At 43.7% G+C, this 17953-nt stretch overlaps 1 protein-coding gene across 1 annotated transcript; it reads left to right on the top strand.

Annotated features, from left to right (window-relative positions):
• Nucleotides 1-8686: 8686 nt before the first annotated feature.
• LOC105692809 lies at nucleotides 8687-16924 on the top strand. Its single transcript, XM_048659254.1, has 3 exons — nucleotides 8687-8726; nucleotides 8845-14106; nucleotides 14492-16924. Exons 1-2 carry the CDS (start codon nucleotides 8687-8689, stop codon nucleotides 12123-12125), a joined length of 3321 nt encoding a protein of 1106 aa, XP_048515211.1. The 3' UTR covers nucleotides 12126-14106; nucleotides 14492-16924.
• Nucleotides 16925-17953: the final 1029 nt, after the last annotated feature.

Genomic DNA, 17953 nt, shown 5'->3' with positions numbered 1-17953 from the left:
TATGCGCCGGTCGGTCAACCAACCCAACACACCTCGCGACAACCCTACCAAGAACACCGTCCCAAGCCTCCAACAAAAACCAATAACTCAGTTCGCACTTTTCCCAACCGCGACCGCGTATACCACGTGGTAAATGACTCGCCGTATGACGATCAATCAGACAACGAGCAATCAGGCAAGGGCCCTGGACAACAATACCATGACCACCTTACCGCTAATTTAAACGAGGAGCGGGATGGCCACACGGACTTGGCAGTTGCATCCTATTGCCAGTGACTTTATGTTTTACTGTCACATTTCCCCCCTCTTGACTTCGACATAATATTAAGGATCCAAACTCATCGGCCGATAAATCATTTATTAACAATTCGACATAGCGTATAACAAAAAAAAAATCTCATTTCACATAAAACATCACACATTGGACGTGAGCACATTCGAAATAGTTTATATACAAATTCTAATGAGACTGACACCAAGGACAACCACAACATGAGCAGTATATATCAGAGGAGTATGCGCCTCTTGCAAAGAGATGTACTAACGGAAGTTGTTTAATTGTTGCTGCTCTCAGATATACCTCAGGAACCACTTCATTTTTTCAGTCTATTACTTTGTCGCGGTATTTTCAGGTCGGATACATAATGTTTACCTAAGGATTTACCGGAATTGTCTTCCAACCAGACTACGACCGGACTCTCGAACTTACGAATTTTTGCCGGACCAAGATATTTGGCAGCTAATTTTGAACTGAAGTTCTTTGCCTTATTACTTAGGACGCGGTTAGGATAGTAGACCACGTCGCCTACTGACAAATCAGGTACATCCTTAAGGTTTTTGTCATGATATGTGGCTTGTCTTTCGGCGGCTTGGGCTATCTTATTTTCTATCGAGTGGCGCAACTCGTCTAGCCGTTTCATTCGGTTTTTCCATCGGTTGTCGGTATCAGTAGTTTCAAGATCTTCGACTTCAATCTCGATTGTTTGGCCTCCCATACGCGGTTCCCGACCGTGATTCAGAAAGAAAGGCGTGAGAGTTGTGGAGGCATGGTACGAAGAGTTGTACGCTAGTAGGATCTCTTTGAGATGATTGTCCCACTCGGTTTGATCCTTTTTTATGAATGCGGCTATCATTGGTTTTATGGTCCTGTTCATACGCTCGACAGGGTTTGCTTGCGGATGCGCGACGGGAGTAGTAGATAATTTGACACCGGTTTCCTAAAGATAATCCTTCACAACCGCGTTTACAAATTCTGTGCCGTTGTCGGTAATGAGGATGTACGGCATACCCCAACGACAGAACATTTCGCTAAGGCGTTTTTGAACTTCCCTACCAGTTTGCCTTCGCAATGGAAAGATCTCGGCGTACCGCGTGTACAAATCCTGTACCACTAAAACATAACTGAACCCATTTTTCGACCGTGGAAATGGACCTGCAACATCAGCTGCCACCAGAGCCCATGGTGAAACAGGCTGTCTTGTTCTCATCGGAACTTGCGAGGGTGTTTGTTTGTTTTTCACCTGCATGCAGATTTGGCAATCGTTTACGTAGTTCTGGATGTCACGGGACATACCTGGCCAATAATATCTTTCTCTAATTCGGGAGTGCATCTTGTCTCGACCTAGGTGACCGGCGATCGGGACGTCATGATTAGATTTTAGGATATCTGCCACCTCTGAATCTCTCAGAACCATCTTCCAGGCATATATATCATCACCTAATATTTCCTTGGTGTAATTAGGACGGAAGTAGAATAATCGGTCGTTCTCGATTTTCCATTCGGGAAAACGCTCGGGAGATTTGCGTACGTTCGCTCTTTTTTGATCGTACCAATTTTTTATCTGAATGTGGAGTATTTCACCCTTCGGTAGGCCCTGAATAATGTCTATCCAATCTACGGGTTGTTCGTTTTCAAACATACGCGACAAGGCATCCGGTCCTTCATTCTCAGTTCCGCGACGATGTTCGATTTTAATGTGGTGCGATAGGAGCTCCATCGCCCATCGAGCTAAGCGATTATTTGGGTCTTTAAGCGAGTGTAACCACGCCAAGGACGAGTGATCCGTAATCACCGTGAAAGGGACACCTTCGAGGTAGCAACGAAGCTTCCTCACGGCCCATACAACGGCTAAACATTCTTTTTCGGTCGTGGTGTATCTAGTTTCCGCTCCTCTAAGCGGTCGGCTCAAACAGATAATAAGGTGTTCTTTATCGTTTTCTGTGTCTTTTTGAACTAAAAAAGCACCTAGCCCCGAATCACTTGCGTCAGTATAAAGAAAGTAAGGTAAATTTGGCTGCGGTACGCTTAACGGTTCGGCATTTACCAAAGTCTTTTTGAGATCCTGAAAGGCTTGTTCTTCGCTTTCCGTCCACTTCCATTCGGAAGTAGGGCTGCATAATTTATTCAAGGGACCCTGACAACGAGCTACGTTTTTGAGGTGGCGATGGTACCAGTTCACCAGGCCGCAAAAACTTCGAACTTGCTTTCTATTTGTTGGTCGAGGAAAGTTTACGATAGGAGCGATTTTCTGAGGATCGGGTCTCAACCCGTATTGATCAACGATGAAACCTAAAAATTTCACCTCGGGTCTAGCAAATTCGCATTTCGCTGGATTGATAAGCAGTCCTGCCTCTCGGAAGACTTCAAAAATCAAGCTCAAGATGGACTTATGTTCCGCCAGTGTGTCACTTATCACTACCCAATCGTCGAGGTACGCGAAAACCTTTTCCCTCCATTTCGCTGGTAGTCTGCGTTCGTTAATAAGATGTTCGATACGTTCCCTAATCAGATCCATAGCGCGCTGAAATGTACTAGGTGCACCGGTGAGGCCAAATGGCATCCGAGTCCACTCGAATAATCCCTTACCTTCGACGGTAAAAGCAGTGAGCGGGATGCTTTCCTCGTCCATCAAAATTTGATGAAAAGCGTCCTTCAGGTCTAAGGTACTAATATATAAAGCGCTATGTAGGGCGGATAGAATACGTAGCATATTCGGGAGAGGATGTGCGGGAGGTATCGTTATTCGATTCAAGGGTCTATAATCCACGCAAAATCGCCAGAGCTCGTTCTTTTTCTTGACCATAACTGGTGAGAATGACCAAGGACTAGTACTGCGACGGATATAGCCCTTGGATAATAGCGACTCAATCTGCTCATCCAAAGCTTTCATCACTACGGGACTACGGCGGTAGGGTTTTATACGCGTAGGTTTAACACCAGGTATTATCTCGATTTTGTGACGAACTAGGTTGGTGAGGCCTTGATTTTCCATTCCCTTAAATTTTTCGAATTCCTGCTGGAGAAATTGGTCAAAGTCTTGTTTCTCTGTGCCCTCGAGAATGCAACAGTTATTGGTGTACTCCTGACAATTGATTAACTCAAATCTCTGTTTACTGGCGCTATTACCTATCCACCAATTCTTCGATTCGCAATCTATGTGTAATTCAAATGAGAGGGCAAAATCCATACCTAGAACAATGGAATAGCTTAGGTCGTCTAATACGCTTAGCCATTGCTCACCAGCAGTATCACCAATTTGAAGTATGAATGGCGCTCCGCCTTTGCCTTGGCATGCAGTGTGGTTTGCCAATAAGACACCTCTACGGGACGTGTCATCGGGAGCAAGTTCGCCAGAAGCAAGGTCGCGCACTTGTTCGTATACCTTACTGTTAAGGTAAGATCTTTCGCTACCAGTATCTATAATTCCCTCCAGGCGGATTCCGAATAACCAGACAGCTACTGGCAATCGAGCTGTGACGCGTGGGGGGCGCGGACCTGTACCTTCGAGAAATTGTTTTCGAGAAGCAAGCCTATGTAAGATGTGCGCAGGTAGCGGCCTCGCCTTCAATATCTTCGGTAGATACGATGCTCTCGATTCTGGATTCTCCGTATTTAAATATTCTAGGGGCGGTAGTGAAGTATTTTTCCCGAGATCTATATTTGCTTCTATCTCCTCTTCCCATTCACTATCGCTAGTGTGGTCCTGTTCGGGATCACTTTCGGGAGGTTCCAGACCTTCCTCTGATTCAATGATGGATAATAACTCATTTAAATTACTATTTGAAAAGTTCAAACAATTAATACTCGACTCTAAAGAATTTAACTTATTCATACGTAATATTTTATCGAGAGGATCCAACTCCTCCATCCCCCTATTTGAACATGCACTTCTGCTTATCATATTATCGTGCAATAACAGATTCTTAACTAAACACAAATCAAAATTACATGAATGACCGCGAGTTTCCTGTTTCCCCATTTCCGTAATTAACAGTTCGCCGTGTTCGGAATTTCGTATGGCCGGCTCCTTGCCCCCATTCGCAAATTCATAGTTATCGGAAGTCCCTATGGCAGACCCATGCAGCCCTTCTTCCGTAGAAGTCTGCATACTATCCCCACAAGCTACTTCTGTTTTGTCGGAGATTTCGATAGCTACTCCACTCATCTCCTCCCGTGAGGTATGAGCGCCAGTACCATCGACCACCTCAATTTCTTGGCGAATTGGTACACCGGATTCCGCGTTTTCCGGTACTTCCGCACTCACGTTAAATGGACGTGACGACACACGTGATGACGCAAAGGACGAACGCGACATAGCATTTGTATCGCTTAACCTACACGAATTTTCCGTATTAACTAACTTATTATCTATTTGGGTTTTCTTACGAACTACTTGGCTGCTGTTTTGACCCTCTTCTCGTTTTCCCTCGAGCACGGGTACATTTAGTTCGCTCGAGGTTCTTCGTTTTTTGTACAGGCTGCACGTAGGTGGCCTCTGTGTCTACAGATTGTACATACATCAACGCGTTCATTCCTGCATTGGGAGAAGATATGTCCGCGATTACCGCAATTATAACACAATTCGTTACCAGAGCCGCTATTCACCCTAGGATTTGAATTTATACTAGGTGCGATAGTATTTTGGAAGGAATTTAGAGTGGCTTGCAGCTTTTTCATCATTTCATCGAAGCGTGCTTCGAAACTAGGTAAATTATCTCTCCTATCGGTAGTATTGGCGGAGTTACTGTTAGATCGATTTTGGAAATTCCCCCCTCCGAGGTTATTGTTATTATTAAACGGAAGTGTGCGTGTAGGTGTATCGTGTTTGATTTGCGCTCGGAACTGTGGTCTACCATTGTCATTGTAGTTTGTCCTGTTGGACATAGCTGCTAAGACGGTAGGGTTATCGGATGGATCCTCATTCTCGGTCGGAATTCTTTCGATCGCCAAGGAAATGAGCTCGCCTTCATGATCTAACCAAATCGTGGTTTCGGTATTCGATTGCATAGCCGAAAATCGTGACCTACTGTCTCTTGGCTTGGACGATTTCTCCCCCAGTTCGCCTGTAATTTTGTCCGAGACTCGACCTACCTCTATTGCTAATTGAGCTTCCAGGATGGTTTGTTTAAGATGACTAAACGTGCGACAATCTCGCGAGAAAATGAGATTCCTAGCTTCGGACGGTAGTCTGCTACGAATTAATTCGACTTGGGCGGCTTCAGGTGGCGGGCTTTCCATCAATTGGTACTTCTGCTGCATTTTGCGGCAGTAGTCGATCATGGTTTCATCAGGCTTACGGTAGGTGTTATAAATTTCATTCATTGTCTGACTATCATTGCTAAAAGAGCCCCAAGTTTGACAAAAATCGATCTTGAATTGTTCGTAACTATTCCAGCGGTAGAAATTTTGGTCGAACCATAAAGCTGTTTCCCCCACCAAAAATGTGCCTAAGTGCATCAACAATTCCTCTTTGTAGATATCGAAACGCATAGCCCGAGATTCTAACGCCGCTAGAAATCTATTTGGAGTTAGTGACTTATCTCCCGGATACTGGATTGTCCACATTTTTATAATATTACGCACTTCATTCCGGCGGAACTTTTCCTCGTCCCATCCTGAACCAGGTCTCGTAAGGTTGGCGGAAGTATATGGGGCATTATTACTCCTAGTTGCATTAGTTTCTTGTGGCCGTATTGGTGCGAAACTGTACTGTGTCTGTGGGTGTGTGAATACAGGCTGAGTGTGCTGCATCCTAGGCCTACTAGAATGATCAGCTGTGTTTGTATGTGTGGTGTTATGTGCGAGCAAAGGCGTTCGTTGTTGGGCATCTGTATGTGTTTGTGTAGATTGTATTGCGTGTATCGACTGCGTATTAGGTGCCGACGACTGTATTGCCGATACCGTTTCCCCCCCCGCAGCGCTTTCAGCCATAGGTTGATGAGAGCTGTCCGATGTCATAGGGACGGCAGCAGGCGTTGGTGTTCGTGCGCCTACCATCGTTTCCGAATTTCGCAAAAAAATTTCCATCATCCGTGTGAGCTTGTCGATTTTTTGTTCATACGACATGACTTTCTCTGTTATTTCCTGCCTGAATCGATCAAATTGGTCTTGCATCGAATTTCCCGGGACTGACGTTTGGTCAGAAAAAAGCGGTTCTCCCGAGTTACTCGTTTACTCGTCATGACTCGCGGTTGTGTATTTTCTATTGGTTGGTGATCGTTTCGCGACGGAATTTGATTCGAAAGAAAAGACGTAGTGTTGAATTGCTCAGTATAGGTACGCGTTTGGATGTTACTTGACGGTATATTTTGCTGGAACTGTGCTGTAAAATCGTCTAATGGTGCAAGGTCGTGTACGGATTGATTGTTTATAGATTCTTCTGAACGTATAGATGCCGAACTATTTGCTCTTGGTGGCGTTCTATATAGACTCATAATATTTTGAGAAATCGCCTTTAGCAAATTTACCCCGATTTAAAGAGTTCGACTCTTTATGTACAATTTAACAATATTCACGCGATATATCGCCTTATACAAGCCACATTTCAAGGTTATTCGAGCTCAATTTAACGGTCAGTATAATGTAGACGATACGAAGAATTATGTAAAACGAGAGAATATATAAGATTTACTATATATATCAAGCAGCAAAAATTAAATTAAATTAACATATACACATGTATGGACGAAACAAAATTTCTTTCTTAGTCTAATTTTTCTTTCTCGTGAATCTTTCGTTTATTTCGTAATTCTGCGCAAATCTGATTGCTCAACTGATTTAAAGGTATCGCCGTTGACCATGAATGTTTTTCTGATTTGTTTGGCCTTGGCCAGTTACTGCCCTCGACAATAGGTCGAAAGAACAACGATTACCTTAATCCTTTCTTTCTTCTCCCTATTGTATTTCGAATATGATTATTTTTGAACGGAGATAGCGTTGAACAACGGTAGACTTTAAATTTGATTTTGTATTTTTGGTCGTTATTTAATCGGAATTAATTTAATTTGAAAGAAAAATTAGAAAATTTTCAACAATTAATTAATAATAAATTGGTAACTTATAACTAGTATGTTTGATCCAACGTATCAGTCTTGCTCTTTAATTTCATGATCATCATTCTCTAGATTTTTAAGAAGGAGAAAGAAAAAAATTTATAATTCCGGGATTCAGCACTCTTGTACGCAACTAGCACGTTGGGCGCCAATGTAAAAGTCGACTGCCCCGAACCTCTCGTTCTGAGGGACTTTTAGTGAGGGTCACCTCAGAGGAAAAATTCGACACGTCGCTCACACTGACCCCCGATCTTCTGAATATGGTTAACTAACTAGGCTGATTACGGCAACTCGTGTCGCAATCGAGCCCCGGAAAATGGGCGCCACTAAGAGAAATATGCAGCTCTTAGTCTGCTATCCGACTAGCTGTTGACGAGAGTACGAGAGGTGAACGGGAGAAAAACCGCACAGGGCGTTGGTCCTTGCTGTGTACTGGACCCTCACAATCCCGAGTGCTTGATCTACGTGAAATGATACGATGCGACGTAGGACGTACCAGGGCTAGGTAATCGGAAATTAAATAGTCAATTAGCCGTCTTTTCGCGATAGGCAAGACTTCCAGGAAGTTACATTTATTAATAAGATGACGTTATCGGGAGTGAGCCTAGACGGACATACAAAGCTTTTAAATTCAAAATTCGACGAACGTGCTGAGGCGTTGGAACAATTCTTCAGGGACACAAACGGGTCTTTTCCACTTACGTTACTCCGTCTACGGTAGGAGACGGGAGTAAGACCGGCTACGTAATTTCGACCGTGGTATCCGGCAGGACGATGCTACGACGGTAGGACGAAGACGATGACGATGACGAAATCCGGGAGTTCTTCCCTCTCTCTTCACGCCACCCTCCGGACAAGCCACCGGGTGTGTGAAGATTTTTTATAAAGCTCGGTAGATTCACTTTTATCACTTTCCTCACGATCGTCTTACTTCGCCGACGATAGGGCAACGGGAGGATCTTCTTCGTGTTACGGTCTTTCGTCTCGTCCTTCAACTTCAACTGATTTTCTTCGATCGGCTCGATCATACCCGTTTTCGTAACGCATGCGTGCCATCGGGTCACGTGTCGGTTCTCCGATGAACATGAAAAGAAATATTCGGTACGCCGGGTGTCAGTTTGCTCGATTTAGGTCCGATACGGATCGATGAGTTTGTGTCCGAATATTTGGTGAGATGTCAACACTTGGCAGTTGCATCCTATTGCCAGTGACTTTATGTTTTACTGTCACAATATACTAGCCATCTACTCGGAACGCAATAATACAAACGCCGATACCACCTCATGCACAACTTTGAACTTCGAATCCAACCGCCTTGATATCTTGAAACAAAACTTAAGGTGAGACCACCTCAATGACGAGGAGAAGCAATCAATCATCGACCTCACGACCGAGTATAACCATCTGTTCCTTCTCCCTGGTGATGAACTAGGCTCGACGAACCTCGTGCAGCATACTATCCCAACGACCGATGACATACCTATACACACAAAACAATATCGCTATCCTAAGCAACACAAAGAAGAAATCAACACACAAATAACAAAACTCATGGACCAAGGTATAATCACTCGTCATCACCCTACAACTCACCTGTATGGGTAGTTCCCAAAAAAACTGACGCGAGCGGCGCTAAGAAATGGCGAATAGTCATAGACTTCCGCAAACTGAACGAAAAAACGGTGGGAGACGCGTACCCGCTCCCGAACATCATAGACATCCTGGACCAGTTGGGATCAGCGAAATATTTCTCGACGTTCGACTTGGCTTCGGGTTTTCACCAGATACCCATGCACCCTAACGACAGCGCAAAAACCGCATTCTCTACTCCACACGGACACTATCAATACAACCGCATGCCGTTTGGCCTCAAAAACGCCCCATCAACCTTTCAGCGCCTCATGGACCAAATTCTTGCGGGATTACAGGGTAATGAAATCTTCGTCTACTTAGACGACATCGTGATTTATGCTAGGTCGATAGAGGAACACACGATTAAATTTAAAAAACTCATGAACAGACTGAGCAAGGCAGGCCTCACCCTACAACCCAACAAATGTGAATTTTTGCGGACAGAAGTGGCATACCTAGGCCACATAATTACACAGGACGGTGTGCGACCCAACCCGGACAAGATAACAGCCGTGAAAAATTACCCTACACCAAAAAACCCTAAACAAATAAAACAGTTCTTGGGTCTGATAGGGAATTACCGGAGGTTCATCCCCGACATGTCAAAAATTGCGAAACTAATCAATAACCTTCTGAAAAGGAATACTCCATTCCTATGGACATCGGAGCACCAACGAGCGTTTGAATCGCTACGCGACATACTGTGCACTGAACCAATACTGCAGTATCCCGATTTCAGCAAACCCTTCGTATTAACGACCGACGCCTCGAACTACGCGATAGGCGCGGTCTTGAGCCAAGGCAAGATCGGAGAGGACCTACCAATAGCGTATACATCAAGAGCGTTGCAACAAGCAGAAGTGAACTACTCGACCACGGACAAGGAACTTCTCGCAATTATTTTCGCGGTCAAGCATTTTAGACCGTATCTATACGGACGACAATTCACCCTAGTGACCGACCATAGGCCACTTATCTGGCTGAATAATGTTAAAGACCCCACCTCACGGCTGCTGCGCTGGCGCTTGACGCTAGATGAATATTCTTATGACATCGTATACAAGAAAGGAACGACAAACTTGAATGCTGATGCACTTTCTCGGAATCCTCCACTCCAGCGCCCTACCCAGATCTTTCCCATCGACTCCAAGCGCCCGAGATCCGAAACTGAATCTTCACCCCCTAACACACACAAACAAAGTAAAAGCGCCCACCAATTCCCGACAAGACGCCGGGATACGACCGACGAACCTACTGATGTAAACCCTCCTAAACGGCCAAAATTTGAATCCACCAGCGACACCTCGCGCGTATCAAATCGCCCTAACCCCCCAACTAGCATACATCAACCACTGTCGGTCAAGCGCCCATACAGCACCGACTCCTCAGGAAACCCAAGACCACGCAAGAAACCGGAGCTACCACCGTACTACGATACGAACACAACATACACGTCGGAGCACGAAGTGGAAGAAATCAGGGTAAACACAAAACGACCTAGACCCTCAACATCGTCGTCCGATGCAGCACCCGGTAAAAGACATAGAGTGTTAAAACCCGAACTGGATGCCGCGTCAACAGCTGACCAACCCGGAAGCTCTTATGGCACACGCCCCGGGCAGACGCCCCCGTACGAAGAATTCTTTGTAGATCTCGACTTTCTACCATTGACTCACAGCAAATTCATCAAGGAGATACCGGCTAACCTAATCGACAGACCAGATCATATAGCTCATTGCATCTCAGCAGATTGCAAAACGTCGCGTGGCATAGCACTACAACTAGCAGATCGGAAAATGATCGACAGGTCGGAATTAAAAAGCCACAGACCAGGGATCGCAGACGTCATCGTAACGCCTCACAATAACCGTAACATATACAACCTAGACACAAAAAGATTCTGCTCTGAACGACCCACTAGGGAAACCTTCTATAATACCCTTGTTGATTTGAGAAATCAACTCCATAGAGACCGCATAACGACTCTATCCATACCCCGACTAGGCTGTGGACTAGACAGATTGAATTGGAATATAGTAAGAAGAATGATACACTACGTATTCAAAGACTCGAATATTACGATCGCGATTTGTAACCCTGAAAATCCACCAATTGACACCTCAGAATCTGACAGCGTTACACGACCACGCACTCCGCTCACCCGGCAGCGCATACCCCCCTCAACAACTACAGCCAGCCCAAAGTTTAAAATGCCCGAATCTCGACCACCTCGCCGTCCGAGACCGGCTTCAGCCGCCTCGCCTCGACCTCCCGTTATCTCACCCCCCACTAGTCCACCTACGATCCGCTCAACTTACACGACGTCGAGTGACGAAGGCTCGTGCGATATGGACTCAGCTGTTACAGATAGCGACAGCGATAGCGATGACTACCCTGCAACACCAATCATCCGATCGAGGGCACCACGCTCTGGAAACCCGGAGCACCCTCCCCGCGGAAGCCCCAGGAAATCTCCATTGCAAGATAATAACGATAACAAAGCATGCGAATTTGAAGACTTTATGAATACCATAGACGACATAACATCCGTACCTAATATCACCGAAACTAACGACGGGTTATTGATGATAAACGACAATTACGCACACTTTATATCGGCCGATTGCACGTGGATTAACACTCCGGAGAAACAATTAGTGGAGGAGAACCTCGTAAGTAAAGAAATTGTCGAGAACCATAGTTATTCCAAGTTCCAAATACTAACAACAATATCAAAACACAAATACGTATACACCCTGGTAGTAAAATCCCTCGCTCGTGACAAAGGAAACCTAGATGACTTATTTCGTGCATTGGTAAACCTAAAACAGACCTTGCACAAACATAACACCCTATCTGTCGCACTCCCCATCGCAGGCACAACTATTGACGAATTCAGACCAACAGTGGTAAAGAAAATGATCCACTACATTTTCCGTAACTCACCCATCCGGATCACTATCTGCTTAAATACTACTATCATACCCGAGGAAGGTATCCGTGAAGACATCATTAGGGAGAATCACGAATCCCTGGTGGGTGGACATCAAGGGATTACGAAGGTTTACAGACGCACGCGAGAAAAATATTTTTGGCCCCACATGAAAGAACAAATCCGAAACTTTGTCAAGAGTTGCGAAAGTTGCCAACGAAAAAACTAGTCAGAGTCAAGACAAAACTACCAATGGTCATTACAGACACGCCGACGGACATATTTCACAAAGTCGCTATGGACATAGTAGGGCCTCTGCCCATAACAAAAAGTGATAATCGTTACCTCCTGACAATCCAGTGCAATCTGACGAAATTTATAGACGCCATCCCAATCGTAGACGCAACAGCCCAATCAATCGGGACAGCCTTCGCTACGGAATTCATCACGCGCTACGGCGCACCATACACGATACTCACGGATCAAGGACAAAATTTTATGAGCAAAACGATGCGGCAAATCTGTAGGCTATTCAACATTAATAAACAAATTCGAACAACCCCTTACCGACCGCAATCAAATGGATCTTTGGAACGTGCCCACATAATGCTAACCGAATATACCAAGCATTACACCACGCTGGAAAAGATTGGGACAAATATATACGATTCGCCGTATTCGCCTATAACACAGCGGTTCACGAAGCCACAAATTTCACCCCACACCGGCTTACTTTCGGCAAAGAAGCACGACTACCATCAGATAAAACCCCAGCCTATGCGCTAACTAATACATACGATACTCTAGCCTTGGACTTACTAACAAACTTACAAGATATCCGTAGACGTGCGGTACAAAACTTGAAAAACGCAAAACAAAGATCCAAAACACTCTACGACAGAACCACCAATAGCCAATCTTTCGAAGCAGGACAAGAGGTGTTTCTCCTCAATGAAACCCGCGACAAGTTTGAAGACCACTATAAAGGCCCATACGTTATCAAACAAATGATAAATAACATCAATGCCGAAATATACCTCACACCAACTAAAACAAAAATCGTCCACCTTAACAAACTGAAGCATGCCATAAAACGGGATAAGACAGTCGCTACGGACGAATAATCAATCTTTCGAAACCCACAACAACTCAACACACATGACACAAACCTTACAGAGCCGCCAGCTCGCCTTACTACCCCCAATACCTCGGCAATCTCCGAAACTAGAGACCATCTCTCGAATAAAACAATACTATTGAGTTGAGCCGCGATGCGAGTTTAGCAGCAGACATTGTTATTATGTGATCAACAAGACAAAAACCTGTAACCATACGTTAGAAATAAAGATAGAATAGTACACTATACAAGCTTAAGAAAACTACTTTCATACACATATTCGCCATAGAATGGAAAAATACGACCTAATGTATGGATATGTACTAGATTTGAGACAGCACAAGAACATTAAGAATATAAACCTAGCACATAAGGACACAATACCAGAACACACACACATATACAGCATATGTAATCAGACCCAATAAAGCTTATTGAAAAAGGGTCCACCCAATACACAAAAACACCCACACAAACACGATGCACGATGTTCTGTAAACTAGCTACTAAGTATCAATATGTAAAAACCAATTGTCAACAACCTTTAACCTTATCGACATATCCTCCGGATATGCCTTCTCTAACAGGGGGGGTGTTACGTCCAGACCCTGTACTCTACAACGCTTTCCTATCTCCCTCGCAACCTGACCGCTAGTCCCTCCGACTCCTATTACTACTTTGTTCCCACGTAAAACTGCAGCGTAAGGTGCACTTGCCCCTACCCCGGGACGTCCATCCTCCAAGAGTCTCACCCTGATGCGGAGACTCTCGACTCCTCTTCCAGACCGGCAAGATCGGACGTCAATTCAATCGTTCTTTTCCGAACCCATTCAAGCTCATTCTACCAATTATCCAATAAAAGTATTTTAAGTCGTTAAAAATCATCCATTTCATTTTTCCTAACATTCACCACACTCTTCAAGTGCCACAAGCACCGCGAACGGGAGGAACCTTTTCGACGTCTCTACTGTTGGGACGTAACAGCAGTATGGCCGCAGCAGCCGAAGGAGGTGGTCGACGGTGTCGCGTACTTACTTGGCGAAGAGAAAGAAGAAGCTAGAGAGGAGTGAAAGAGAGAGAGATATACTTTAAGGTAAGGATTAGAACGCAGTTACTGTTGTGGAAGTTCCTCCGGTCGCGTTTCAAGCGTACCAAAAAAGAAAAATCACACGAATCTTTTGCATGTTGAGTCCAGTTTCCAGTTTTGATTGAGTCATAACTCGGGTAGTGGTGTTCAGTTTGATTTACATATTTTGGAAAAGTGCTTAACAATCAGTAGCTATACTGAAAGGCCTTCATCATTGGAAATTTTGAATTTGAATACTATGAATTCTTTTGTCTAACATCACGGAAGGTATCATCGGGATTTTGGTTTAAAATTATGCTTCATTGCCTTTTCATGAACGAATTTATTCGTATATTTTAGGTTCGACTTTCCAATTTTACTTGGTTTCTGACGTAATATTTTCGCATTTCAGATTTATACTTGACAGAGGTCGAAGTTGCCTAGTTTTTAGCGATACGGTTCAACCATCCTACGTTGTGCTGAAACCTTCGTATACAGGTAAGAAATGATTGTTATTGCGCGTATTCGTTAACTTGTAATAAGATCAGAAGCAATCTATCTGATTTGCATACCTGCAGTCAGAATGCATTTGATGAGCGTACGAGAATTGACATCCTACAAGACTTTACCCTTTACCCCTAAAAAACGCTAATTGTAAGCTTATAGCCTTAGATATTTCTCAAAATCTTAGATTAGGATTAGGACAAATAAATAAATGCATTTATTAAGTTGGTTATATTATTTATTTAATTATTTATTGAATGTTGCCTGTATCCTCTCAATGTGAAGCAATCGTCACGTCTATGATTGCAGACTATATTAGTAATCGAACCATTAATTATTATGCATAGTATTTCAAACTATTTGATAATTTATTAGTATTCCGAAAGCATTCATTCATCCACTCATTCATTCATTCATCCATTCAATAAATAGTCATTTCATTATTGAATCGAGAAGTTGATCAATTGGTACGACTTCAATGCTCCTTAATTTATTTGTTCATTTCTGCATCTATTCAGTTATTCAGTTTTTTTTTTCTGTTTATTTGTTCATGGAATCATTATTCATGCATGACTCTTATAGAATCAAATATGAAGCTATCGACGCGTCTGTCTTTGTAGACTGATTTAGTGATCAAACAATCATTGCCATTAGTATTTGGAACTATTGATTAATTTGTTAGTATATTGGGAGCATTCTCTATTATTCAATTATTTGAATGGATAAATGAATAAATAAACAATCAAATTGATCAATTAATCAATGGGTAAGATTTCGATGCCTTTCAATTTATGTGTTCTCCCGTTGATTCATTTCTTCATTTAGTTATACAGTTACGCTACGATTTATAAACAAAATCCATGAGCACAAAAATACGTCTTGAAAATTTGAATTCCATCGCCGAATTCCGGGCATTCGTTTCCGAGATATAGTGAAAAACGTGATGGCAGGTCACGTAGCTTGAGATTTCATATTTCAGCGGGCTGCGCTCAAGCGCTCTCGATCTCGTTCGTATTCCTACCGCTGCGCGGCGAACCACGCTCTGGTTTCTCGCACCAAACGAAGTATCAGTTTTTCATTAGGCAAATGCACTTCGTGCGTGAGACATTAGCGACACAGTATAGGGAATACAGTATAACCAGTAGCGACAAGTGCCCTCTTTGCTGTTGCCAATTCTACCTCGCGCATAACCGGTAACCGCCATGTTTTGAGGGAGTAGACATGGACGCTTTTCCGCTAACAATTGAATCTCTTTGAATCCCTTGTTAGCGTCGTTTAGCGTCGTAGCATATCGAATTTGTAGCGTCTCTTTATATTCTTGTATTACATCGCATTGAAAAGTAAAATTATAAATCTGAACTGAGTCATTTCAACTGACGATTGCAATTGATTGAGTGAGACAAGTGCAAGATCCACAAAACTTTATATGAACATTTCTAACGATGAGTAAAAAAGGTGGTCGTTGGTGCTCGGCGTTGCAATGTCGCAATGACGCTAAAACTACAAACCGACAGTTTTTCTCATTTCCTGACGACTCCGCAAGGTATGTGGCGTGTATTTCATATACGCCAACAACGGTTATTGCTTTACAGGCCAGTTCACGAAGATCAAGACCCAGATCCACTTTCAATTCCTATCCCAAAATTACAAACCTCATCGTAAGTACTCAACGGAGTGCGACGAATAACTCATATGCCATTATTTACGATCTAGTTTCTCAAATTATATGAGAAACGAGTATCTCAAATTACCAATACTAGATGTTCTCATTCTTAAGCAATATTTTTTGCATTCTTATTAATTATATCATTCGAATAAGAAAGTGATTTTCAATTTTTTAGTTCTGTCATTCGAATAAGAAATTTATTTTGAAACTACTTAATCCTAATTTTTGAGTTAAAAACCCGTTTCTGATTTTTAATATTATGATTCGAATTCAAAATTACATACATAATTTTTCACTGAATATTTAATTTCCAGTTTCAATTCGAAGTTTTTGGAATTAATTAATTTGCAATTCTGGTCTCATAACTCACAGTTTTCCAAAATTGCCTGATTTTACGCACACACAGAGCGGTCTTGCGTACATGGTTTAAGTTCTAGTCGAGCCCGACATATACTGTGAATTTGGTCGAAATCGGTGACGACGAGTTCTCAGCCTCCCCTTGTGAGTTGCTCGATTGCTCTGATTCTGGCAATGAGTTGAAATCGCGGAACGCCGCGCGCCAGCGAGAATCGATTGTGTGCGTGCATATCATTTACAGGGACCCGTATGCGTGTAAGTGACCGACTGCAGCGCACCAAGTAGTGGGGAGGGAAAGCTCGGGCCGTCCGTGAGCCTTTGCATGTGGTAATCTCATGTACGCGAGACCGCTCTGCGTGTGCGTAAAATCGGGCATTTTTTGTCAGCGCCATCTACTAGTGGGGAGGCAAAGCTCTTGTATATAAGGAAAAGTACATAAGCATACCCCCACCACGTCTTCCGCACCTCTATTCCTATCTACACTCAACGATAGAGGTGCGGAAGCTCTATCCTATCTACACTCAACGGTTGAGCGCCTAGTTTGATTTTAGTATTGAGTATAGTGTGTGTGAGAGTGTTTGTGTGATTTGATTGTGTGTGTTTACCCCCCACACCACTCCCCCCCGAAGGCGGCAAGTGGTGTTGGCGCTGGACTGTATTGAAAAATATGGTTTTGATTGAGATCAATATGTACTTGTTTTTTCCTTGCCGGATATGTGCGAAGACTCTCTGGGAACGTGGTGAAGACTGGTTGAAGTCGTTGAACCTGGTTCTGGGTTGAGTCTGAGTTAGCATTTGAGCTAGTGCTGAGCTGTTGGTCTGCCGGCGCGGTTGCGCTGGGTGTTGTCGATGTAGTTGGTACAGCCTGTTGACTGGAAGACTTTTCTTTTGGCACGTTTTGACTAGTTGTGTCGGGGTCTCGAAAGACGTCTGCTGTTGCCAGGTGAGCAGGTTTCAGTCCTTCGACGTTTACCACCATTTGTTTGCCGTTTACTTCGATGGTGAAGGTTCTACTGTCGTCAGTTCGCGATATGACTTTGTGCGGGCCCGAGTACGGCTGTTCTAGTGGGCGTTTGACGTGGTCCACTGTGGTGGTTTTTCAATGTTAATGCATATGCCGTATTTCTTGAGGCGGTCGAAAACGATCCGTAAATGTTCCATGTGTTGTTCTTCCGAGTTGGAAGCGATCAGGAAATCGTCAACGTACGCCCAAACGAAGTTCAGTCCTTTAAATACTTCTCTGATGAGGCGTTGAAACGTTACGCCGGCGTTACCCAACCCGTACGGCATGACGATAAATTCAAATAACCCGAAAGGTGTGATCACTGCAGTTTTTTCGATATCCTC

The sequence above is a fragment of the Athalia rosae genome, chromosome 1, assembly GCF_917208135.1.
Source record: "Athalia rosae chromosome 1, iyAthRosa1.1, whole genome shotgun sequence".
Lineage (NCBI taxonomy): Eukaryota > Metazoa > Arthropoda > Insecta > Hymenoptera > Athaliidae > Athalia > Athalia rosae.
Note: the sequence above shows the minus strand (reverse complement) of the source record. Positions and strands in the feature narration are given on the sequence as shown.

What these genes read in the sequence shown, in the direction of transcription:
- LOC105692809 (XM_048659254.1), top strand. Translation starts at nt 8,687, where the DNA reads ATGACGAGGAGAAGCAATCAATCATCGACCTCACGACCGA. An exon ending in ATCATCGACCTCACGACCGA is followed by an intron (nt 8,727 to 8,844) that starts GTATAACCATCT and finishes CGCTATCCTAAG; the next exon opens with CAACACAAAGAAGAAATCAA.